Source organism: Phascolarctos cinereus, unplaced genomic scaffold (genome assembly GCF_003287225.1).
Source record: "Phascolarctos cinereus isolate Bilbo 61053 unplaced genomic scaffold, phaCin_HiC Scaffold_4;HRSCAF=312, whole genome shotgun sequence".
NCBI classification, from domain to species: Eukaryota; Metazoa; Chordata; class Mammalia; order Diprotodontia; family Phascolarctidae; genus Phascolarctos; species Phascolarctos cinereus.
The window spans coordinates 64,431,034-64,457,181 of NW_027555847.1; the positions used below are offsets into that span (position 1 = coordinate 64,431,034).

General features: G+C 42.3%; 1 protein-coding gene across 4 annotated transcripts in view; it reads left to right on the top strand.

Moving 5' to 3' along the window:
* Positions 1 to 26,148, top strand: part of FBLN2 (fibulin 2) — a 215,087-nt gene that overhangs the window by 58,027 nt on the left and 130,912 nt on the right. For all 4 annotated transcript variants that reach the window (XM_020981251.2, XM_020981255.2, XM_020981253.2 and 1 more), the window contains one exon: positions 7,174 to 8,729. In XM_020981251.2, coding sequence (XP_020836910.1) covers positions 7,310 to 8,729 — 1,420 coding nt within the window. In that variant the 5' untranslated portion in view covers positions 7,174 to 7,309. The remainder of the gene's footprint in view (positions 1 to 7,173; positions 8,730 to 26,148) is intronic.

The window sequence follows — 26,148 nt, forward strand, 5'->3', positions numbered from 1 at the left end:
GTTATGAAATTGTCTTTGACAGAAAAAGAGATGGGTTTTGGGGAAAAGATAATGAGTTCAGTTCTCGATGTGTTGAGTTTGAGATGTCTTTGGAACATTTGGTCTGAAATGTTTTATAGGCAACTAGTGATGCAGGGTTAAAACTTAGGGGAAAAACTAAGACTGGATATATTGATCTGAGAGCAATTGGCATAGAGGCTGTAATTAAATCTATGGGAGCTGATGAGGTCTCCAAGAGAGCAGAGGGTCCATCCTAGAGTCTGGGGAAACATTCAATGTTAAGGGCATGATCTGGAGAAGGAGAAGGAGTAGTCAGACAGGGAAGAGGAAAATCAGGAAAGAATAATGTCCCAAAAGCCTAGAGAGGAAAGGGTGGCCAATAGTGTCAAAACAACAGTAGGTCAAGAAGGATGAGAATGGAAGAAAGGACCATCAGCTTTGGCAATTAACAGGTCATTGGTAACTTAGAGAGTGTGGATGCTTCCGTTTAAACACCATCCTTACCATGGAGAAAAGAGTTCTGTTGACCTTAGTGTTGGTGGGTGAGGAATGTGGTCTTCATGTACAAAGAAAGGCTGGCACTGGGTGATAACCTATAAAGAGCAGTGGGATTAGAATCAGATGACTCGGTTCTAATCATGGCACTGTTACTTAGTAGCTGAATGGACAAATTACCTATCTTCCCTGGGCCTCAATGTCTCTAAGGGGACAGCCAAGTCATTTCTGAACTTCCACTCAATTATAAATCTCATGATCCTTCTGTAACTCTGAGGCAGAAATTACTACCTGGAAGCCAAAAACTATACTGGCTTATTCAGTAAGGTGTAACTGATTTTTAGTAAGTTTAGTCTGCCTTTGGAAAGTGTGTTAATTCTTGGGGGCCCTGGGGCTGCCTGGGAAGATTCATTTGCTGAAAGGTCACTATTAAAGGCAACAGGTGTCCATGTTATCTATGAAGTGTGGCCCCTTCTTCCAATAGAAGGACCAGAATCCTAGGTCAATTCTAGCCAAGCCAATCTGAAATAGCGGAGATTATGAGAAGCACCTTACCTCTGCAACCTAGGGTGTGGAAGTAGAGGGTTTTTTTTTCCCTAGAGAAACTGTAGTTTGGAAGAGAAATAGGTAGAGGCCAGCCAGCCCAGTTTTGTGATTTTCTCCAGTTTTAGGAGGAAGTTAAAGTTAAGACCTTCTGTACTTCAGCCCACCAAGAGGTCACAGTCTCCTTCAATATCCTCATCCCTGCCACTAGAACAGACTTCAAAGAATGAAAGTTTTGTTGTTGTTGTTGTTGTTTTCCTGGGGAGGCTTCCTAAGGGGTAGGGATGGGGGGAGGGAAGATGGAAAATTTCTTTAGGTGTGGAAGAAGGTTAGTGACATACCCAGACTCAGTACTCACTCCAAGGGTAACTGTGGGAATAGGACTAATAAAAATAGTAACATTTGGGATAATTTAGAATTATAGAGTTGGAAGGTCATATAGTCTGACCTCCCTCCCTACTGCAGGAATCTCTTCTACAGATAGCATCCTCTGATAGGTAACCATTGGAAACACTACTTTGGGAAACCAAGAGTTCCACTGTTGGACAGTTCTCATTGCTAAGAAATTCTGCCTCCCTCGAATCTCAGGCATTGGTCCTGGTTCATATACACCCTAGAGCAATATGAGATATCTCAAAAATCTTAGTGCAATTTTAAAGGCCAGTAACTTAAAACTGTACTAAGACTAAACACTCCTTCAGATATGTGAAATCAGCTATTCTGACCCTCCTGTCTTCTCCCCACCAGGCTAACCATCCCAAGTTCTTATAGCCAGTGCTCACTTAAGAACTCTCCAGACCCTTTACCATCCTGGCTGCCTTTGTTAGTATATACTGTGCTTTTCCAGTGTCTCTCTTAACATCAGTCTCTAAGAAATGAACACTCCTACCTGGAATGACCAGAGAATTTTCCTGTTGCTTGTATTTAATATATGCTAAAGCCCATGTTCAGAAACTAAGTTCTTTCCACTTTAGAAGACAGAATCTTCCCAAGTGTAGAAAAATTGGATTTAAAGCTTAATCAGGAATAAAGGCAATTATCAAAACATGTTTGGAGCAGAATAAGGTGAGTTAAAAAAACAAGAGATCTCAAAAAGTTTAGGATTTTTTCTCACCAAAAGTGTTTTCTATTTTATAAATTCTTTTAATATTTTTATTAACTTTTTGAAATCATTGAGATAAAAAGCTTGATTTATTTTTACAAATCACATTTGTACTTTGTAAGTTAGCTTCGTTCTTCTCTAAGCAAAGAATCAACTTTTTCTTTCCAGTTATAAGCAAGTCCTTTCCACCAATTTGTGGATAGCCTGGCCAATATGCACAATGGACTGCTCGTATGTACACATGTCTATCTATTTATCTATCTATCCATGTATGTGTGTGTGTGTGTGTATATAAATATATATATGTATATATACATATATATGTACATATATATAAATATATATATATATATATAAACTTAAAAATATCTCATTTTTGAACTTACCCTTATTCCACTCCAAAGAGATACGTATATATATATATATATACATATATACATATATATATATATATATATATATATATATATATATATATATATACATATATACATATATACACACGCGTCTATATATACACATATATACATATATATACACACATACATACATATAATCTCTAATAGTGTAGGAAAGAAGCATTAAACCAAGGCACAAATGTAGAGTGTATCATGATTAGTGAATGTCTACAGATGTGACAAAGAGCTAGCAGGTTGATGGACTTGTCTCCTTTTATACTTCCATTTCTACAATGAGTGGCTAGTTTACTTATCTCTCTATCTTTTTGTATGTGTGTGTGTGTATGTATGTATGTATACATGTGTGTATGCATGTGTGTATGTATCTATGTGTACATCTATGTGTGTGTACATATATGTGTTTGTATACACCTATTGATTTTAATTATAAGTAGGCGTCATATAAAGAGCATTAATGTTTCAGACTGTTTTTAAATACCAACCCTGGCACTTAACTACCTATGAGATCTTAGGCAAGTCATTTAATTTCCCTGGGCCTCTGTTTTTTCATCTGTAAAAGAATGGAGCTGCATTAGCTGATTCCTCATTCTCTTCTGGCTTTATACCCTATCCTCCTATTTTTATGGGGAGTTCTATTCTTAGAGTTAATTATCTAGCTAAAACCTTTTACTCTGGCCAGAGGTATTTGAAATAATTAATGACTGCAACTCCCTGGTGTGAAATGCAGGATTTAGGAAATTCTAGTCTCCTAAGCTTATTGAGAGCCAGAACTGGAAGGACCTTTAGCATTAATGTGTGCTGTCCTATTCCCTCTTTTTAAAGATAAGGATCCAGAGAAGAGGCATGATTGACCAGCAGTCTATGCTGCTAGCAAGTTGCAAAGCTGGGCTTTCACTGGTTCATTCCACAAGCATTTATTGAACACTGTTAGGCACTGGGAATACAAAACCAAAAATGAAACAGACCCTGCCCTCAAGGAGCTTATATTCTAGGGGGGTTGGAGAGAAATAGCATATACCCAGAAAAATAAATGCAAAATATATGAAGAGGAACTTTGGGGATGGAGAGAACTAGCAGCTTGGGGCATCAGGCTAGGCCTAATGTGGGAAGTGGCACTTGTCCTGAGCCTTGAGGGAAGTGAAGGAATTTTAAAAGGCAGAGGTGAAGAGGGAATACATTCCAGGCATAGAGAATGGTCGTGGGGAGAAGAGATAGAATACTGAATACAGGAAGCAGCAAATAGACCACTCACACGGAGTGACTGAAAGGGAGAAATCTCCAACAAAGCTGGAAAGGAAGGTTGGGACCAGGTGTGAAGGGCTTTCATTGCCAAGTAGAGGGTTTTAAAAACATTTCAACATGGAGACAAGAGGGAGCTATTAGAGCTTCATGATCAGGGAAGTAACATGGTCAAAGCTTTAAGCATATCAGTCTGGAAGCTGCGTGGAGGATGGACCAGACAGGGAAGAGATTGGAAGCAGGATGAGGAAACTGAGGCTGAGAAAGGATAAGTGATGTGCCCGGTGTCCCACATTTAATAAGTGCTGGAGACAAGATCTGAACTCAGGTCTTCTTGACTTCAAGACCGGCACTCTATGGAACTCGAAGTTTTCCTCTGGCCATAACTTCAATCTCTATCCATCTGTGTCCCCTTAAAAATCAAAGATTAATGGTATTTCAGAGTGGGAAGGGACTTCAGTGGCCATAGAGTTCAACCGTCTACAGCATACTCAACAAACGGGCGTCAAGGCCCTCCAGTGTGGGAGAATGCACTACCTTTTGAGATAGCCCGTTCCACTCAGGGCTAGCTCTCACCATTAGGAAGTTTTTCCTTATATCAAACCTAAATCTGTCTCTTTGAAACCTCCATGACTGCTGCCAGTTCTGCCCTCTAGGGCCAAGTTTTATTTAAGAGGCAGCTAGGTGGTACGGTGGATAGAGTGCCAGGCCTGGAGTCAGGAAGACCTGAGTTCAGCCCCAGACACTAGCTATGTGACCCTGGACAAATCACTTAACCTCTGTTTGCCTTAATCCACTGGAGGAAGAGATGTGAACCACTCCAGTATCTTTGCCAAGAAAATCCATTGGACAATATGACCCATGGGATCATGAAGAGTCAGACAAGGTTGAAGGACTGAACAACAATAATGAGTTGTGAGGATCAAATGAGTTAATCTATGTAAAGTTTGCAAACTGCAAAGCGCTCAATAAATGCTGTTGTTACTGTGATTGTAATTATTAGGCATAAAGTCCCTCCAGGGCTTAAGCTCCCCAAACTGTCCTCTAGACCTTTACTTCTCCTTCTTCCCTCATTTATCAACATTTACTTCCTCTGGATCCTAGGTAATGGGCCGCGAGGTATAGCGGATTGAGCACTGGATTTCGAATTAGGAAGTCCTAAGTTCAAATCCCGCCTCAGACACTTACTGTGTGACTCTGAGTAAGTCACTTAACCTCTCTCCTTGCCTTGTTTTCTCCATCTCTAGAATGGAGGTTGGTCTTAATGGCCTCTTCACAGCCTAAATTTCCTTCAAACTCTAAATCTTTGATCCTGGTCTCTGCACTCAATTTGCTTTCTTGTGAAATAGAGAGGCAGTATGTGCGACAGTATGACGCTCAAGGGACTCTGCCACTTTCCAAGGTGAGCATGTCACCCTGGACAAGTCACTTCATTTGTCAAAGTCTTTATTTGCCCATCTGGAAAATGGAGCTTCTCATTGAGGAGCCATTGAATGAATGCACTTTAACACAGCCATGTAGAGCTGGTAGGGACCTTAAAGAGCACCCAGTACGGAATTCTTTTACCTTTTTGTTTCACAAACCCCTTGGTCAATCTGGTATAGCCTGGTATAGTGGTTTTACATGGTTAATATGCAGACGGGTTTTGCATGACTCTACAAGTGTAATCTATATAAAATTGCTTGCCTTCTCAAGGTGGGGGGAAGAGAGGGAGGGAGAGAATTTGGAACTCAAAATTTAAACAAATGAATGTTAAAAATTGCTTTACACGTAATTAGGGAAAAAATAAAATATTTTAAAAAGAATAGTGGTTTTGAATGTTTAAAATACATAAAATTACAAAAGAAACCAATAACACAGAAATTTTTTTCTTAAATTTCATGGACCACAGGTTAAGAACCCCTGATCTAGCTCAAACTGTTTATTTAAAAGATGAAAAAATGCTAAGATAAAGAGGAAAAAAACCTAAAGATAGAAAGATCCAGTATTCAATCCTCTGATGCCTATAGATCCTGCTTGGGGCCCCAGAGAGAAGTCGCTCGGATTGCCTTGTCCCTGTTTGCCCCATTAAGAACATTATATTATAACCCCTTACATTGCTATAGAATGAAACGGTTTCCAAGTTCCTTTTGCATGCATGACCTTATTCAGTCCTTAACAGAATCCTGTGAGATAGGTTGGCAGATTGAGTATTCTGCTGCCCATTCTACAGACTAAGACATTAAGAACCCAGATGCTCTGCCTCCAGATCAAACACGCTTCTCTCTGTACCATCTTCCCTCTTGGGTTACAGCTGAAATTGCTTTGAAAAGTGTAAAGTGTGAAGTAAAAGTAAGGTATTGATTATTAAATCCCATTACAGTACAAAGTCTCTAGATGACAAAAAAGATATTCAGGCCCCAGTAGATGGCCTGTGTATTTCAGAAGTGTTTGATCCAAGAAAATTCAGGAAACCGCAGAATTCATATAGCCCCTCAGGGCTCATAGTAATAGGATTTGACTCTTGTGTTGAGAAATGGAAAGAGACAGACAGAGAGACAGAGACTGACAGAGACAGAGAGAGACAGACAGACAGAGACAGAGAGAGATACAGACAGATGGACAGAGAGAGACAAAGGGAGACAGTGAGAGACAGAGACAGTGAGGGACACTGACAGACACACAGACACCGATATAGACACAGAAAGAAAGAGAGAGACAGACAGAAACAGAGACAGAGAGACAGAGAGAGAGACAGATGGACAGAGAGAAACATGCACAGAGAGAGACAAAGGGAGACAGTTATAGACAGAGACAGACATACAGATACAGACACAGACAGAAAGAGAGGGACAGTGAGATAGAGACAGAGAGAAGAAAGGAATAGAGGCAGAGAGAGACAGACACACAGAGATGGATGGTGAGATAGAGACAGATGTAAAGAAGAGAGAGAGACAGGGAGACAGGTATAGAGACAGAGAGAGATGAATGTGGCTTTTACAGGTATAAAGAATTCTTTTGGCCCAGTGAGAACAATTATGAATTGAAGCAGCCAAGGAGGCCTGGATTTTAGATAGCTCAAGGGGACTAACTCCTCCTAGCTGGGATCGAGGGCCTGCAGAACTGGAGACATGATGATTAACTCCTTGCCGAGTTTTCCAGCTGTTGGATGTTATCCCAACTTCTAAGGATCTTTAATGCTTACCAGGCAGGATGTGTGCGTGTGTGTGTGTGTGTGTGTGTGTGTGTGTGTGTGTGTGTGTGTGTGTGTGTGTGTGAGAGAGAGAGAGAGAGAGAGAGAGAGAGAGAGAGAGAGAGAGAGAGAGAGAGAGAGAGAGAGAGAGAGAGTATGTGCTGAGCAGAGTCACTGACAAGAGTTTTCTTTCATAAATGCAGGAGCGAAGAGGAGAAAGGAGAGATCTGGGAGGACCACAGCCACTCGGACCTGAGACAGGCTAGATTCCTGACTGGAGGAGAACAGGTCAAGTGCCAAGTGCAATCAAGGTGTTTCCTTTGCTGGAGAAAGGGGATTATGGCTCTGCCCAGAGGGCTTCCCTGGTACTGTCGGTCAGTAATCACCTTGCTGCTGCTCCTATCTAGGGAGTCTGGGGCCCAGAAGGATTGCACGGGTGTGGACTGCAAGCCCTTGGAGAATTGCATTGAGGAGGTGCTGGAGCCCGGGGAGTGTTGCGCCGCTTGCCTGCAGCACGGCTGCACCTGCGAGGGTTACCAGTACTACGACTGCGTCAATGTCGGCTTCATGAACGGCAAGGTGCCCGAGGGGCAGTCCTACTTTGTGGACTTTGGAAGCACTGAGTGCTCCTGCCCCAAAGGTGGGGGGAAGATCAGCTGCCAGTTCATGCTTTGCCCGGATCTGCCCCCAAACTGCATCGACGCCGTCATCCCATCGGATGGCTGCCCACAGTGTGGACGTATAGGCTGCTTGCACGAGGGCCAGAAGTATGTGGCAGGCCATACTGTCCGCATGCCCCACTGCAAAGTCTGCCACTGCCCAAACTCTGGTGGCGAGCTCATTTGTTACCAGCTCCCAGGCTGTGATGCCTCTGCCTTTCACCTCTCTGGCAACCTCTCTGAGCATGAGGACAACGACCCCGAGAGACATTATGATGACCCCTACAGCTATGACCAGGAGGCTTCAGAAGGAGACACTGCACAGGGGGAAGCCCCGACAAAAGGCTGGACAGTTCCAGAAGCCCAGCCTGCCCCAGACCCCGGCAGCCTAGAGCAGCTGGAGCGGCAGAGTGAGGATACAAAACCCATCGCCAACAATACAACCCTTCCCGGATTCACCCAGCTTGTCTCCCCTACCAGGCAGGCAGCTGCTGTGGTCATGGACCCTAAAGTTCCCAGCCAGTCTAGAACCCGGAGTGTGATGGAACAGAAAGAGAAGGGAGTCATAGATGAAGAGGAGGAGGAGGAGGAGGAGGAGGTGGTAGAGGAAGAAGAAGGGAGGGGAGAAGATGATGACTACCCAGAACCCTCCAAGGAGCATGAGGTGAATGAAAAAACTGCTGGAGCTAGACGTATTCACGAGAAGCCAGAGGAGAGACAGAATTCAAACAATGCTGTAGAATCCGAGGAAAGAGCCCAGGAGAGAGGCGGAGAACAAGGGAGGGCAGAGCCTGAAGGAAACACCATTCCCAATGTTCATCCCCACCCCAGAGACAGGGGAAGGGATGGAGAAAGGAGTGCCAGCATTGGATTCCAAGAGGCAACTCCCACAGAAAGAAACGTGCTCCAGCCAGCCCAAGGGGGTCGAGTGGAAAAGACCATCCCCAAGGTGAGGTTTACTCCAACCACTCTCCCTCCTGTTGCTCTCCAAGAAGATCCAACTGAGGAGACCCCCAAACAGTCCCAGACTCTCTACCACTATCCACCTCAAGAGAAGATTGACCCTAACTCCATTCATTCTGACCCTAGAAGCCAGGAAGGTAAGGCTCTTGTATAGTTATCATAGTCCAAAAGCCCTCAAGACTGCATCCTGCCTCCCTATCTTTTCAGGAGTGTGTAGCTACTTTCTAAGTATTTTCTGTTTTTTCCCCCTGCTATTCCTGCCTCCCTCTTCTCTTTCTAGGACCTCTCCCCTAACACCCCATTTTCTTTCCCATCCATCTGTCTCTTCCTTCCCTCTCCCATCTGCCTGCTCTCATTCCCCCTTCCCTCTGATTCCTTCTCTTTTTCCATTCTCTCTCACCATTCCCCATTCCCTCCTCCCCATATCTTCCATTCCATCTCTTCTAATAGCGTAGTGGGAAAAACCCTGGCTTTGGAATCAGAAGAGCAGGGTTTGAATGCCAACTCTGCCTCTTATTTACTTTGAGAAACTCATTTAACTTCTCCGAGTCTCATTTCCTTATCTATACAAATGCTCCTATGACCCCTTCTTCCCTTCTATTCCCTCTCATTCCCTCTTGTTTCCATCCCTCCTCATCCCTTCTCTTCTCTCTCTTTCACTCTTTCTCCCAATCCTTCCCTTTTTCTCTTCCTATTAAAGCCATCTGTAACCTACTTAGTACTGCTTTATTTAAGAACAGGAAATGATTGGCTTTCTATGATGCCTCTTTAGCTTTCGAAACAAGGGGGGGGGATTGATTAGAGGGATGGGTCTTCTAGTGGAATAACTTGTGTAGTAGAGGTGACATTAATCACATATGGAAAAGTTTGGCATTGACTGATCTGCTTTTTAATCAGATAAATAAATTTGCCTCTAGTGAGCTAGGAAGAGGAGAGGAGAGGAGAGGAGAGATTCTGAGAAAGAGACAGAGAAAACACAAAGAGAGAGACAGAGAGAAAGAGAGAGACAAAGAGAGAAGAGGGAGGGATGGGGAGGGAGAGAGAGATTTGTCAAATTTTGGTCCCAGTGGTCTCTTGAACATGTTGTGTCTGGTTGGTTATCCATGTATGGGCATATTTTAAGGGACCTGGGTTTGAGTTGTTGCTGCCTTTACTGAGTGCATGCTCATAGCCAAGTCATTTCAGAATGATCTGAGTCATAGCATCCTCACCAGCAAGATTGGCATCATGATCCTCCTCTTACTTCACAGGATTGTCAGGAGGAGACTTATAGAACTATAGAGACATGAAGTTTTCATTCCCTGCCTCCTCCTCTCCATTTTGTGTGTGAGACAGTTGAGTTCAATCTTTATATATTTATTCAATAAATTTTTATTCTCAACTTAGTAACAACCTCCAAAAACAAGCAGTGAATTAAACAAACACAAATTTAAAATGACCCTGTATAATCTGGAAACTGCAAATTATTTATAATTTGTTTTTAAACAAGTGTTTTTTTCCCTCAAAATGATGACAAAAATCTTTTGTTTGCCTCCATGCTGTCTTGTCCTATCGCTTTTATAATGCATTTTTTTGGTGTTTCCTGGTTTTTGTTAAGTTTCTAGATAGCCTTAAATGCATGTTGGTGGCATTTTTTGTGTATTGTATTGCCCTTTGGTACCCCTTCTCACATGTTTTTCTGTATTTCTTTGTATTCTTCATATTTTCCAATTCTTATAGCACAACCTTGTCCTAGAACATTCCTGCACAATTTGTTCTGCCGGGATCCTTAACAAGCAATATTGGAGCCTGGGATAGCACACATCATACCCCTCCAAATTAACTTCTTAAGAAAGGGGGTGGGGGGTGGCTACCTAGCCAGCTGTGAAGTTTACCTGGGTACAGCTGTGGATGGGGAGAAAGCTTACTAACTGTCCTCTCTAAAGAACACTGTCTGCTTTCAGCACCCTCTAAATCCAGTTATCTGGACAAATCCTCAGTGGGGATTCCCACACTGGCTATGACTGGTTATAACTGCTTCAGCTATTCCAAACATGGGGTTATTTCCAGGTTTTTGCAATTATGAACAAAACTATGAATATTTTCATACTGATAAGTGTTCCTTCCCTCCTTTTAATGAGATCTTTACAGCATAGTCCTAATAGTGAGATCACTGTGTTTAAACTGTCATTTTTAATATTTCTCTTTTTCATGCCCATGTCTCCTTTTAATCTTCTCCAGAGCTCCCTGACAATTCTTCCCTCCCTTCCCTAGGGCAAAAGTTCAACCATTGCCCTGTGGATCCAGCTGAGGTTGGGAGACGTGGAGTGAGAGTTAAATACAGGGTTTAGGATTGTTTGTAGGTACCAAGGCTGGCATGGGAAAAAGCACAGCATAACGTGGGGAGGACCAGGGAAGGTCTGTGAGCCTCCAGATCTCTTCTCCACAGTTCCGCTGTGCTGCTTGAAAGTTCCTGCGTGAGACATTCCTTTGGCTTGAGGCTCTGAAAACGATTAAAGTACAAATGTGATCCTGGCATACACATGAAACAATTACCATCCATTTATAGGCAAGCGTAAATTAGTTAATGGGACATCTTGGCTGAAAGTATATCTCTGAGGGCATGGGACACCAGAGGAGTGCATTCTGATGAGGAAAGGGGGCAGGAAAATTTCTGTAGTACCACAAAAAGCAACAGACACTATTAGGAGACCTGGTTTTGAGTCTAGGCTCTGTGTCTTACTACCTATGTGACCTTGGGAGAGGCTGTTTACCACTGTGGGTCTCAGTTTCTTCATCTGTGAAATGGGAGGGTTGGGCAAGTTGACCTCTACGGTTCCTTCTGGTTCTAGATCTACAGTCCTGGGTTCTACATTTGGCCCAGATGATCTCTGAGGTCCCTTCCAGCTCTAATACTGTGATTATCTAACTGGGAAGAATTGTCTGTTGCTGAAGGGAAGAGTCTTGGGTAGGAGCATAAAGGTAGATCAGTGTAGTAGAAAGAGATAGAAGTCCTACCTCTGTTGGTGACTTGGGGTTTTACACTCTAAGTTGCAATTTCCTCATCTGTTAAATGGGATCAAAATACTTGCTCTCCAGAATAGTGGATGGTAGAGTTTAGAAGAGCTGGGTTCAAGTCCTACCTAGCTGCGTGACTGAAGCTGTCAGTGCCCCCAGGCAACTCTAAACCATTAATTTACCACCAATCTGGACTGTGAGGAGGAATTTCTATGCTGAGAGTTCCCTAAAGTGATAAAATCACATCCGGGACCCAAACCAACAAAAATCCTGACATTACCAATCTGCAATTTTCCTAAAACAATTTGCCTGCCATACAGGGCTGTTGAGGCACAATAAACAGCAAAGTGTTATAGAAATTTGGACTGCTTTCATTTATTTTGCAGGAGGGGAGACTAAAAGGCCAGGGATATAAACTACGTAGAAAGGCACTGAAGATAAACTTCTCTAACAACTTGAAACCTTGGCCAGGAATGGGCTCAGAGGATTCGGGACACCCTGCTCCCTCTGGCCTCGTTAGCGCAGAGAGCAGAGGCTTGACTTAGGAACCAAGGAGAAAACCATCTTCTTCCTTGCTGCTTAACTAGATGTGTGGTCATGGCATTCCTTCCTTGCCGGCTCACAGTGTCTCTGGCTGGGGACAGTCTGACGTCAGAGGTTTGAGATGATATGCAAAGGGCAGTTCTATCTCAGGACACATGGTATTTGTGGCCAGAGAAATCCCAGATCCTGCCTGGAACCTTTGTCTCCCAAATTTGTGGTGCCAGTGATCCGGATTGGCAAGAGGGCACATTTCCTCCCTGTCCATGGCCTCCTTCGGACAGCTGCAATAGAGGGGTGATGGCTAACTAGGGCATCCTTCATATGCAGCAGCATCCTGGCAGGAAACAATTTTTTAGAGATGTTCTCTCATTCTCTGGGCAAAGATATTCATATCAACAGCAATTGTCTAAGAGGAAAACTACCTGAAATTGAAAGGTATTCTCTCTTCTGAAAGCTGTGAATTCACAGTGGAAGGTGTGTTGCATATAGAAGCAACATGGTGGCAGGGATAGGGAACTTGCAGCCTTGAGGCCACATGTGGCCTTCTAGGTCCTCGGGGGTGGCTTTTTGACTGAGTCCAAGTTTTACAGAACAAAATCCTTTTATTAAAGGCATTTCTTCTGTGAAGTTTGGATCCAGTCAAAGGGCTACACTTGAGGACCTTGAGGGTCACATGTGGCCTTGAGGCTGCAGGTTCCCCTGGAGTGGATAGGGCAGTGGATTTGAAGTTGGGAACACCTGGGTTCAAATCCTAGCTCAGGGGATTATTAGCTTTGTAAACTTAGGCAAATCACTTAACTTCTTTCTGCCTCAATTTCCAGATCTGTAAAATAAGGGGTTTGGATTTGGGGGCCTCTAAGGTCCCTTCCATCTCTAAATCTACAAATCTATGATCTTGGCTCTACCATTTGCTAGCTATGTGACCTCAGGCAACCAGTTTCTCTGGGCCCCAGTTTCCTCATCGTTAAAATGAGGAGGTAATTTTAAAAGTCCTCTGAGGTCCCTTTCAGCTCTAAATGCATGATTCTAAAAAAATCCATTTCTAATGCAAGTCTTAGAGAGCAAGGAAGTGGTTGAATAAAATTTGGTTTGCTTTTTTTTCATCATAGCCATTCACTAAACTGTCTTCTGAGGTGTGGAGGGATTCAGTGGAGGGAAGGCCCATGCTAATGAAATAGGAGTCTCTTGAAGTATTGTTATTCACATTGCTTTTCTAAAAGCAAAGGGATGCTGGGGATCTCTACAAGGGGACTGTTATGCTGGGATTAGTGCAGGGCTCTCTGCTAATTGAAGTTAACCATCAGCAAGCCCTCCATAAATACTTGTTGATTGGTTGATGTGTTGATTAACCTCAAAACTGAAGGGTGACCAGAGTCACAGGATGACTGGAGAATATGTCAGGGGAGGGTCTTTCAAAGGAACTAGGGCTACTTCATTTGGAGAAGAGTGGATTCAGGGAGGACTTACCAGCAGTCTTCAAGTATGTGGAAGGTTGTCATATTGAGGAGGGATTATATTGGTTTCATGCCACTCTGAGGAATCAAAACAGGATAAATGGATGGCAGTTGCAAAGGAATGATGTCAGGAGAAAAAAAAAACTTGCTAAGAATTATATCTGTCCCATAGTAGAAGGAATTGTCTCAGGACAGAGTGAATTCTTCCTCATTGAAAGTCCAGAAGCAGGGACCAGATGACCACTTGTCCAATGTGCTCTCTAGAGCATCTTTTCCTGCTTGGAGTGGTATTTGGACTAGTGCTAGTGAAAATAGCACCAGATTTGGAAACAGACACTCATGTTCAAATCCTAACTATCCAACTTACTATCTGTGATCTTAGGCAAGTTGTTTTTCTCAGGGTCTTGGTCTTCTCATTGAAAAAAATGGTAGATAGGAGAGTTGAATTTCTATGATTCCTTTCAGTATCCTTCAATACCTCCGAGGTCCAAGAGATGAGAATTCTACAAACATATCTATAATACTCTCCTTTGATTAAGACAGGTCCCATGATGAATGATTGGAGAGATTTCATTCTCAATTGCTTATCTGGGAGAGGTGAAGACTTGCTGGATATGAAAGCTGTCTTCTAATGTCGAAAGGATTCTCACCTGGGGACTAGAAATTCGATTTGCTCTGTGTGGCTCCTGAGAGTAGAGAACTATGTGGCTCTGGGGATTGAGGGTAGAAGGAGCCAGATGTTAGCTCCATTTAAGAAATAACTTCCTCCAGATCTGAAATGTCTGAAGATGAAATGGGCTGGCTCATGACATAGTGAGCCATCTATCACTGGAGGTGATCTAGGAGAGAGTGGATGACCATTTATCAGGTAAGCTTCAGAGGGCAATTCTGCTTTAAACAAATGTTGGGACAGATCACTTCTGAGGTTTCTTTGAATCCTATCTCAGATACTCAGTGACCCTGGGCAAGGCCTTCATTATCTCTGAGCCTCAGTTTTCTCAATCATAAAATGGGGATGATGGTAACCCTCACCTCTGAAGGTTGCTGTGAGGATTAAATAAGATAATGCATAGAAGATGATTTTTAAATCTTAAAGGCTATAGAAATGTCAGTTATTATTATCACCAACATTATGATTTCATGATTCTATAGAAACTACAAAACAGTAGACAAAAATTGAATTCATTGACTTATAGACTTAGGGATGGAAATGACAGATAAGGATACTAAGGTAAAGTATTTGCCTGCCCAAGATCAGGTAGGTAGTATCAGAGGCAGAATTTGAACTCATATCTTCCTGACTCCAAATGCTCTTTTTAAATATTCCATCAATTGAATTCAGTTGGTTCTAATTAGTATTCCTATTGCTCAGACCACATTCTCACAGCTAATCCTAGTTTCTTAGCTCTGAAGAGGTTAGTTCAAGTCTGAATCTCTTGTTAGGCAGATCCTTGATTAGATCCTTCATTAGATTGTAAGTTCCTTGAGGGCAGGACCTGTGTCTCTTTTATATGTGTATCTTAGTGCTTAGTACAATGCATGGCATATAGTAAACTCTTGATAAATGCTTTCTCATTCATTCATTCATTCATTTTTCCTAGAGGATGCCAGTATAGGCAACATGGTACTGCTAGGTTCTCAGCTCAGTCTTTGCTGAGTAGTACCCATCTGTGTGTGCTATGGATAAGCTTTGGGCATCTAAATCACAGCACCCTCTCTCCTTTATAATGTCCCTTCCTCCTGACACATGTTCACTTTGCTGATTTGGTCAGGACCTGTGATTCACTACTGAGGAGAGTTCCTCATAAAGAAACCCCCTTCACCAATGCAAGTCTCTAACCAATTTGTGACTTACAGCCTTAGAGAGTCATCGAGGGACATTGAGAGATGAAGTACTTTGTAGCCCAGTTAGTACAATATATGGCAAAGACACAATTTGGACCTTCACCTTCCACCTCAAAATCTAGCACTTTTTCTACCATACCATAGGCCTTAACACTCTTCCCTTTTACTTCTGTCCCCTCTATTAGTCCCTGAAGTCACAGAATGTGTGAGTTGGAAGGGATTCTTTCTTTACTCAAAGTGAGAGGGGCTTCCATCACATTGAACATCTCTATCTATAGGAAGTTACTACCCAATGAGGTCATTTATTCCCCTGTCAGACATCTCTAATTATTGCCAAGTTCTTTTCCTGAGCTGAAATTGTGCCTCTCTGCCCCATTTCCCCCTTCCCTGCCCCAACCTCCCACTGGTTGTAGGTTTTCCTACACTTCCCGTTATTTGGAAGCTCTGCCCCATAGAAGAGGTTCAATCCTTTAATTCAATTCAACTCAGTAAGTACCTACTATAAATACTGTGCTAAGCTCCTGCTCCCTCAAAAAAGAATCATTTCTGCCCTCAAGGACTTTACATTCTACTGAAGTGATAGATATCTATGTAATACTTGAAAGTTTGTGAATGCTTTGCCTCCATTATTATCTCATTTGATTCTTACAAGTGGTGGATGCTATTATTATCCCCATTTTATAGATGAGGAAATGGAGGGAATCCAGACCTTCCAGAGTCTAAATGTAGAACTCTGTCCCTTATGCCACAAGTCTATTATGATAGCCCTACCACCCAGCAGCCTTTTGGATAAATAGTAATACCCTTCCTCCCTGAAAGGTTTCAAATCCCAGGTCCTTCCTCTGTTCATCACTTGTGAGGTCCCTGAGCACGTGCTGGTTTTTCTCCTCTCGATACATTCTAGTTTATGACTCCTCAAAGTAAGTGTGGCACCCAGACCTGGACACAATACAGCCCCAGATCTTGTCTGGCTGGTTCTAATTAATTTCTACCTGGCCTGACCATGACCATGATTGAGTCCCATAACTGATCACTGTAGTAATCTCCTCCCATCTGTGGAGCACTTTATAAGGTGCCAAATGCTTTCCTGTGCATTCTCCACTTTGATATTGAGAAAAGCAGGCTGGTATACTGGCCTTGGAATCCAGAAGACATGGCTGTGTCCTGTGCCATAGAAACCTCTTCAACTTGGAAGCCCATTCCATGCCTGGACTATTTCTTACATTGGAAATACATTGTGGCCCCAAGACATCTCCCTCTGACTGACTGTTTCCTCCCAGGACCTCCATTTTAAGGAGGAAGTCCAGGTCAACTGTGTCTTCATTTCTCTCTTGCCTATACTCCCACAACCATATCCCTACCCAGAGAAACTTCAATCCCCACCTTCTACCCTTTCAGCCCCCCTTTATGTATAGTCTTTCCTCATTAGAATGTAAGCTTCTCAAGGGCAGGTACTGTCTTTCTATTTGTTTGTATTTTTATACTTAGCATGGAGCCTGGAATATATGTAAGTGCTGAATAAATACTCATTGACTTAACTTGACTTGCTTTGGGTTCAAGTCCTATCTTTGACACATAATAGCCCTGTGAATATGGACCAGTCATTTTTACTTCTCTGCTATAAGTAACTCTCTTAGGACTATAAATTGCAGACTAGATGACAATATTCACGGGTGGAAGGAATTGCCACAGAAGGGAATTCCATAAACAGATGAAATAGCAGGTCAAGCCTCTTCCCCTGCCGAAAAAAAAAAAAGACACAAAGTTCCTTGGATCTTCATAGCACCCCTGTGAGGTCACAGTAGGTCAGGTATTGTTATCTTCCTTTTATAAAGGAGGAAACTGAGGCTCACAATGGTTGAGTGAACCTAAGTCGCATAATTGGTAAGTGGGGGAACCAGAACTCCTAACCTCAGGTCTTTTGACTCTAAATCTAGCCCACTTATTACTATACAAATCCAAAATGACTGGTCCCAGATCCTTTCTATAGGTTTTGACTAGCCAGGACCCACCCCCACCTAGCATAGCCATAGACAGAGACCAAAAGGGCAACATGGATTTGAGGACCAAATGTGGAGAGAAGGAGAAATGAAAATGCTAAAAGAAAATCAACCAAAATAAAGTCACTGGATATGTCACTGAGGTCAGTTCAAGCATCTGTGGCTCCAGGTACAAGAGGGCAAGGCGGGATAGATAGTGGCCTTGGTATAGCTGCCAAAACATGGTCTTTCTTTGTTTTCAGATTATCAATTACCATGAGACATTTCCCTGCCCATTACCCTGGTCCCAGGAAGCTTTCCACCTCATGGTTGGGGTTGGCATTGGGGAGAGAGGGTTCTGATGTTGTCAGAACAGCATGAGTCCTTGGGACCTCATGCTGTTTTTACTGGAGGTGGGTTGTGTCTCCCTTGAGTGTATCCAGATGTTTTATATAATCGAAACCACATGTCTTCTTTTGGTGGTGAGGTGGGGGCGGCAGGATGGGATAGGACAGGGCTTCTGAGTTAGTATTAAAAAAAGACTAGTCAAAGCTTCAGCCAGAGCATAATAGAAAATTGTATTCTGGCCCTAGGGATCAGATGGAGACAAAAAGTTGTAAAATTTACTATGAGGATAGCTCTAGTTGAACACCAGGACACACTGAAAGACAAGCCACAGTGGTGATAGAAATAAGGGGCCCTGCTGGCAATGGGGATTAGAGAGTGGGGAGACCTGTAAGTGTTTTAGGAGCAATTTGGTAATCATCATGGCCCCAATTCCTCCAGTTTCAGGGGCTAGCAAGTGGATGGTGGGGGGGAGGAAGACTCTTGCGGTATGGTAGAAAGAAAGCAGGATTCGGAGTCTAAGGATCTGGGTTTGAATCTCATATTTATTACTTATATGATCTTGGGCAAATCACCCCCCCGGGCCTCAGTTTCTCCTGAGAAAATGGAGGTTTTAGACAAGATTACCTCTAAGGTCCCTTCCTTGAAAGGCCTTTATCTTCCTTGAAAGACCAGAGCCCCCTGGATCACTGCAAAGCCTTAGTCCCTTACTTCCAAAATTATTTTTTAAACCTCTCCATTGCAGATGATATATAAGGAAAGATGGCCTCTTTTTCTTGCCTTTTAAAAATAGCAGATGAAGCAAATATGTGGCATGGTGGAGAGAACACTGGACCTTGAGGCAGGAAGACTTCAGTTCAAATCCAGCCTTAGATAGTTCTTTGTTGTGTGACCCTGGGCAAATCACTTAACTGCTATTTGCTTCAGTTTCCTTAGCTGTAAAATGGGGATAATAACAGTACCTACCTCTCAGGGCTCCTGTGAGGATCAAATGAGATAATTGTGAAGTGCTTAGCAAAGTGCCTGGCACATAGTAAGTATTATAGATGATAATGACGATGATGATGGTAGTGATGACGATGATGACAATGATGGTGATGATGATGATGGGCTTTGCCCCTACAAAATACTTGGACCCCACACTCCTACTTCTGATTAAATGCACATTTAGAGCTGGAAGGGATTGTAGAGGCCATTTAGTCAAACTCTCTCACTTGGCAGATGATGAACCTGAAGCCCAGAGCAAGTGCCCAAGGTTACAGAACTAGAGAGTGGCAAAGCCAAGTGTTAAAACTTAGGTTTCCTGACACCAAATCTGGTTCCCCTTCCGCGACGCCATACTTCTCTCCTACCAAAAATGTGGTATCCAGATGAAAGAGATAGGGTCTGGACTTAGGATCTTCATTGGTGCAGAGACTTTCCAGATGAAAAAACTTTCTCTCCTAATGCAGATTGGAGCTTTCTCTGTAACTTGGTATTTGGGGACATTTCCTTGAGTAGTGAGAGGCTAAGTGATTGTCTAGGGTCACATAACCAGGTTGTGTCAGAAACAGGCCTCAAACCCAGGTCTTCTGGCTTCGAGGTCAACTCTACCCATGACACCATTGTCTTTTAAGTTTACATGACTTTGGAGGACAGCTTTGAAAGGGAAGAGTCCCCCAAAACGCAGCTTCAGGAAGAAGACATTTGAAATAGGAAGACAATGGTCCCTTTGCATTGTTGATCAGGGAAGGAGGTGATTTAGGAGTTGCCTATGTGCATATGAGCCTCAGGCAGTACTTCCTCCACACTCAGTCTCATTGAATCACTGCCTATCACTTTGAACACTGACCCCACCAACATTCAAGGTTATTGCCTGATTCACTTTGGATTGCTTTGACTATCTATCAGGGAGACTCTATGACCACTCAGAGTTCTTCCAACTTAAAGATTCTATGCATACATTTAAAGAAGAATGGACATGGTTGGCATGGATTCACATCCTGATCTGAAAAAACCCAGATCTTCCATCATCTGCCAAAATGCTGTATTCTAATTAGTCAGTTAGTAAATATGGTCCCATGTGTTTCTGTTTGCTAGAGCTTTCATAGTGTGGCCATTCCTCTTTCTCTCCTGACTCTCCACTGCAAGCCAAAAGGCTCATGGGGGAGGAGGAGGGGTGTGGTAGGGAAGTGGGAGATGTGCATAAGTTGTAGGACTTTAAACAAAAACATATTTTATTTTAAATGTAGCTGCAGTGATGGCTTTTGGAGTAGCTCAGTGCAGATACAGGAAAAATGGCTAATGGAATTGGGCCCAAAACAATTTCAACTCTAGTTCTTAATTCTTTTTTTCTGTGGTTCACCTTAATCAGGCTGTGGTTATGGCCAAAATGTATCTGCATGAATGCTTCATATGCTCTGGCTTGGTGCAGTCGACAGGCCCTCCTTCTTCTGTGGAGAAGGTCATAGGGTTGCTGTTCCACAGAATGTTAGAGTTGGAGGGTCAGAACTCTAGTCAACCACTCATTTCACAGATAAAATTCAATTTAAAAATTAGTAAGAGCCTATTCTGTGGAAGGTACTGTACCAGGACCAGGGATACAAAGACAAATAGAATCGTCTCTGGCTTCAGTGAGCTTACAGTCTACTGAGCGAGTACAACACGTACACAAGTAACCAAACGCAGAGTATGCACAATTATATATAATCTCCAAGAAGGAGAAGGTGTTCCTGGGGTGGGGTAGGGGAGGAGAAATAGGCAGAATTATGAAGGATCTAGATCTAGAGTAGGAGGCAGCATCTTAACCTTGTCCTAAACAATAAACTTACCCCCTACCCCCAGCTGCTAATACCTTCTCCAAGATGACCTTCTACCTATTCTGCCTGTGCCTTCTATGTACCTAGTTACTTACCTTTTGTCTTTTCCATTAGAATGCAAGCATCTCAGGGCTGGGATGGTTTTTGCTTTTTCTTTGTATCCCCAGAGCTTAGCATAGTGCCTGGCATACACAAAGCGCTTAATAAATGCTTGTTGACTAACTGATAAACTAAGGCACACAGCTAGTTAGAGGCAAACGTCCTGGCTTCCAGTCCATGGCTTTCTATCCCGTTAAACTTCTTGATTTGTAGTTGAAAAGAGTGCAGGACTTGGAGTCAGGAAAAGGCCTGGGTTTGAATTTCACTTTGGGGAGTTATTCATGGTGTGACCACAGGCAAGTCCCTTAAGCTGTCAAAGCCTCAGTTTCATCATCTGTAAAATGGGGCTAATACGTGTAGTACCTCTCACATAGAGCTCTTGTGAGGATCAAATGAGCCAATGTATGCAAAGTATTAAAGTTTATATATATATATATATATATATATATATATTTTTATACATATATATATATATATCATATATATATATACAACTATATTAGTCATTACTATTACTATTATTATTGCATTCTTATGCATCCTTAAGCTTAGCTTAAGTGCTGTCTCTTCCAGGAAGCCTTCCCTGATCCCCTCAATCTATAACAATCTTCCTATCAAACTTCACATGCAAAATTTTTTTTGTTACATCTTTCTAATGTGCTTATTACAGTTGTCTGTGTTTCCATCATATCTGCCTTCTGGACTGTAAACTCGGTGAGGTCAGGGATACGTATTATCTCAGCTTGTCATTTCTCTGACGACTCAGTACAGGATTTTTCCCATAATTTGTTTAAGGAATGCATGCCTAAATCCGCTGCCTTCTATGCCACGCTCTGGGTTCCTGGCAAAGCTGAGTGCAATTTTAATTGTATTTTACTTGCATGGGGGAGCAGAAAACACCCCTCCAAGATGGATTTACGATCTCATTGACGTGGACATTCTCTCCAATGGTGCAAACTGCAGCCTTTCCATGCCTGATCATCCTGTAAGATATGATTCAAAGGAGTGAGAGGCATCATTTGTTCCCAAGATATCCCCATCAGCTTCCATGCCGCAAGGAATTCCACCATTTGAGATGAATGAATGCCTTTTGCTTTGGAGTTACTCGTCAAGAAATTTCCCCTGTTAAAATGGGACGGCCCTGGGAAATGGTTTGGGTGTAGAGGCAGGGGAAGCAGCATGGTGCCATGGCAAAAGCATTGGACTGGCTCAAACAACGAGCAATCATCTCAGAATTGTCAAGAAGATTGTATTTCACATCTTGTCTACAAGTCCAGCGGTCGATTATGCCATACTGCCAGTAGGTGGGTAGATGACAGGGTGGTGGGATGGGGTAGGGATTTGCAGGCAACTTGCAAGTTATAAGCTCTGGCAGGGTTGGGTTTTTTTTTTCCCTTTTTCCTTCTTAGTTGTTGACATAGATGTTAGTAGCCCTGGGGAATGAGGAGGAGAAGCACAGAATGAGATGGGGGGAAGGTCATGAAGACAGACTTTGTTCTCTTCATCATTCTGTTCTGTGCAGCCTGCTGATTTGGTTTATTTTACTCTGTGAATGTGTCCTATGGGAGGGCAGCCTGAATGGTTTAAAAAAGAAAACCCAAACCATCAATTGCTTACATGGTGACTGCAGATTTGGACATTTTGCATGGAATGTAACTAGCACAGTTACTGCTTCCCAGACCAGGCCTCTGGCTGGTCTCTGATCATTCTTAGGCCAGACTTTTGTGTGTCCCAACTATTGGAATGTGCTGGTGCCCGTGTTTGTTCTCAGGCTTTATTCCTTGTGTCTTTATGGGTGTCTGGCTGGCTGGGGCTCCTAGGAGGCCTCCTCATTCAGCTGGGAGCTAGAGTTGAGGGCATCCAGTTCTATTGTGTACGTACACAGACACACATCCACGTGCATGTATATATAAATACACACTGTATATAATATATGCACATGCACGTGCATACCAGCATATGTGTATATATAAAATAAAACTGGATGCTCGCTGTGTATTATATAAATTATATATAATATATGTAAAACTGGATTGTATATATGGGTACAAGTACATATACATACACGCATCTATGCACACATACATGTTATTCAGTCTTTTCCAACTCTTTGTGATCCTGTTCAGGCTTTTCTTGGCAAAGATACTGGGGTAGTTTGCCATTTCCTTCTCCAGTTCATTTTACAGATTAGGAAACTGAGGCAAACAGGGTTATGTGACTTGCTTGGGGTCACATAGCTAGTAAGTGTCTGAAGCCAAATTTGAACTCATGAAGATAAGTCTTCCTGACTCTATCCACTGCATCATCTAGCTGCTATGTATTTATGATTAAATTATCATTAGAGATTCATTATCTCAGTGCTTAATAGAGTGCCTGGCACACAGCGGGTGCTTAAGAAATATTGGTGGAGTGATTGATTAGTTCTGGGGATTCATCAGCCAGGATGCAAGGACTACTCTGCTTTTTCTGTGCATTCCTTCCTGAGCCCCTGTGTTGACTGCGGGCAGTTTCCTAAAAGACTCTGACCAGGCTGGTAGCTGGCCCCTTTTCATAGCTGCCACAGTCATGGAATTTGGTCTGGAATCGACCTTAGAAGTTATTCGCTCTGTTCCTCTCATTTTACAAAGGAAGGAACTGAGACCCAGAGAAAGAGAATAAGTCACTGCCTTTCAGCCCCACAGCTAGTTAGGAGACAGGTAGGGATCAGAATGTGTGGCCTCTCAAATCCTACTGCAGAGCTCGTTCCCCTCTATGGCTTTTATTTTTCATATTTTACTGATTTTTGTAAATGTCACTACCATTTCCCAACAATTACCCTCCCCTACAAACCTTCCCTTGTAATAAAAAAGCAAAACTGACACACTGACCATGTCTGACTCTGCATCATTCTGCCCCTGTAGTCTATCGCCTTTCTACCATCTGTATTATTCCTTTCCAATCCATCTTTCATGCAGCAAAGTGATATTCCTAAAGTACAGGTCTGATGGTATCTTTCTCAGGAAGCATCAGTGGCTCCCCATTGCCTCTAGGACAAGGGGAGGGGTCTTAACCTTTTTGTGTGTCATGAACCCCTTTGGCAGTCTGGGGAAGCCTAGGGACTAGAATGTTTTTAAATGCATGACATAAAATACATAGGATTACAAAGGAAATAATTCTGTCAAAATACAATTATCAAAAGGTTCAAAGAGTAAGTTTACATACCCTAAACTGAGAATCCTTGCTAGGATAAAGTAAAACCTCCTTATCTTCAGCACTTGAAGCTATTTACAGTTTGGCCCCAAGCTATCTTTCCAGTCTGATTTCGTGTTCTTCCTTGTCTCTCAGTCCACACTCCAGCCAAACTGCCCTATTTGGTATTCCTCGGGCGTGACCTTCCTGCTCACACCTCCATGTCTTTGTTAAGGCTGTCTACTATCCCTTTTCACGTCTGCCTCTTAGAATCCTCGGGCCCCATCAAGATTCAGATCAAATGCCACCTCTTATACGAGTCCTTGTCTGACGTCCCGGTTGTTCATTTCCATCTCGAAATTATTTTGTATTTGCCAAGCTTTGCATATGTCTTGTATTTACACATATGTACATATGCATATACATACATACACATATTATGTATATGTATATGTGTGTGTGTGCATAATGAAATATATGTGTGTTTGTGTGTGTGTGTGTTGTGCCCCTTCCCCTGTCAGAATGTGTTTTCCATGAGACCAGGTTTTTTCCTCCCCTTATATTCCCTAACGGATGGTACAGTACTTAGGACATTGTAAAAGTTTAATGGATGCCTATAGCTTTGTTGACTCCAGAAACCATCCCTGCCCACCCCAACCTTTACTTTATAGATAAAGATAGTAAAGCTCAGAGAGCCTTAACTAATTTACTCACGATCTCACTGGTAATTTATGGCAGAGACTGGATTTGAACTCAGGTCCTTCTGACTCCTAGCCCTAATTCTTTCTACTGCTTTGAAGATGACTCTGGGTTCTTGAAGGCTATGCTAGAAGGCCTATGACCTAGGCCTGTCCTACCAAGGAGATATTGGTGTGATGACAGCTTGTGTGTGTGTCTATATTATATATATATATATATATATATATATATATATATATATTTATATATATATTTATATATATATGATTATATATATATATTTTATATATATATATGATAGACACACACACATACATATACATGCATATGTGTATATGTATATACATATATTTGTGTGTGTATGTACATGTGTATGTATACACATATATGTGTGTATATATACATAGAGAGAGAGCTATATTCTCTCCATATTTACTAAATCAGTCCTTAGATGATGGATACATGCAAAAGCCACCTGCTAGGGCATCAAGGAGTTTCATTCTCTCTATCTGATTTCATGTCAGTAAGATCTTTTGAATTATTGAAGAGGGTTGATGCGACAGTCATATAGTTGGACAGTATCTCTCCATCATTGGTAAAACCATAAAGATATTGTCAGTTTTATCACTTAGTATTCATTATGCTGGGCATTGGGGAAGAATGGAAAGAATACTGGATTTATGTAAAGTCAGAAGACCTGGGTTTGAATTCTGGCTTGTGACTTGATACTCGTGTGATCCTGGGAGCAATTCACTTGGTTTTTGGGTGGAAAAATAAGAAGACTGGGAAAATTGATCTCTAAGCTTACTTCTAGTTCTAAATCATCTGAGGCTGTGACCCACCTGATAAAATTCCTGGCTTGAGTTTAGTGCCAGGGAAAACATTGTCTCTGCAGATGAATGTGTATGTTTTTTGTTTTCAAAAAGGGAAGGCTATAGAATCCAACATGTTTCTCCTTTTGTCCTATCTGCCAGAGAGCCAAGAAACAGACTCATTATCCAGAGTCATAACCTTCTCAACTCAGGTGCCCCAAACACCTTCTCTTTCATTTTCCTTTTTTAGGATCACCATTTTATTTTCTCCTCAAACATCTCATCTTATACTATATTTTTATCTGTATGCTGCTTCCAATCCCTTTGGAAATAGATAAGGTAAAAATAATAAAAAAGAAAAATGGAAACCATAGCTCGTCCTAGCTTTTTCACATCCATCATTTAATATGATCTTCAAAACTCTGAGGGATAGTTGGGTAGAGCCAGTAGTTTTGGCTTCCTTTGATAGATGAAGAAACTGCAGCACAGAGGTAAGTGCTCAAGACCATAAAGTGAGTCAGTTCCCAAATTTGAACCAGAATCCAGTTCCGTTACTCCCAGCCCAGTGCCCAGTGCCCAGTGTGAGAGGCAGTGTTTCATGGTGGATAGAGGATAAACATCAAAGTCTAAAAGAATAGGGTTCAAATCCCACCCCAACACACAGTCATTGTGTGGCCCTGGACAAGACATTTAGCCCTCAGTGCCCCCAGACAATTTTCTAGAATTACCATATTTCACCACATAATCATTGCCTCCTCATAATCAGTGCACCCTGGGTTTTTTTTTTTCAGTCCAAAAATTGCTTTATTACCTTTCA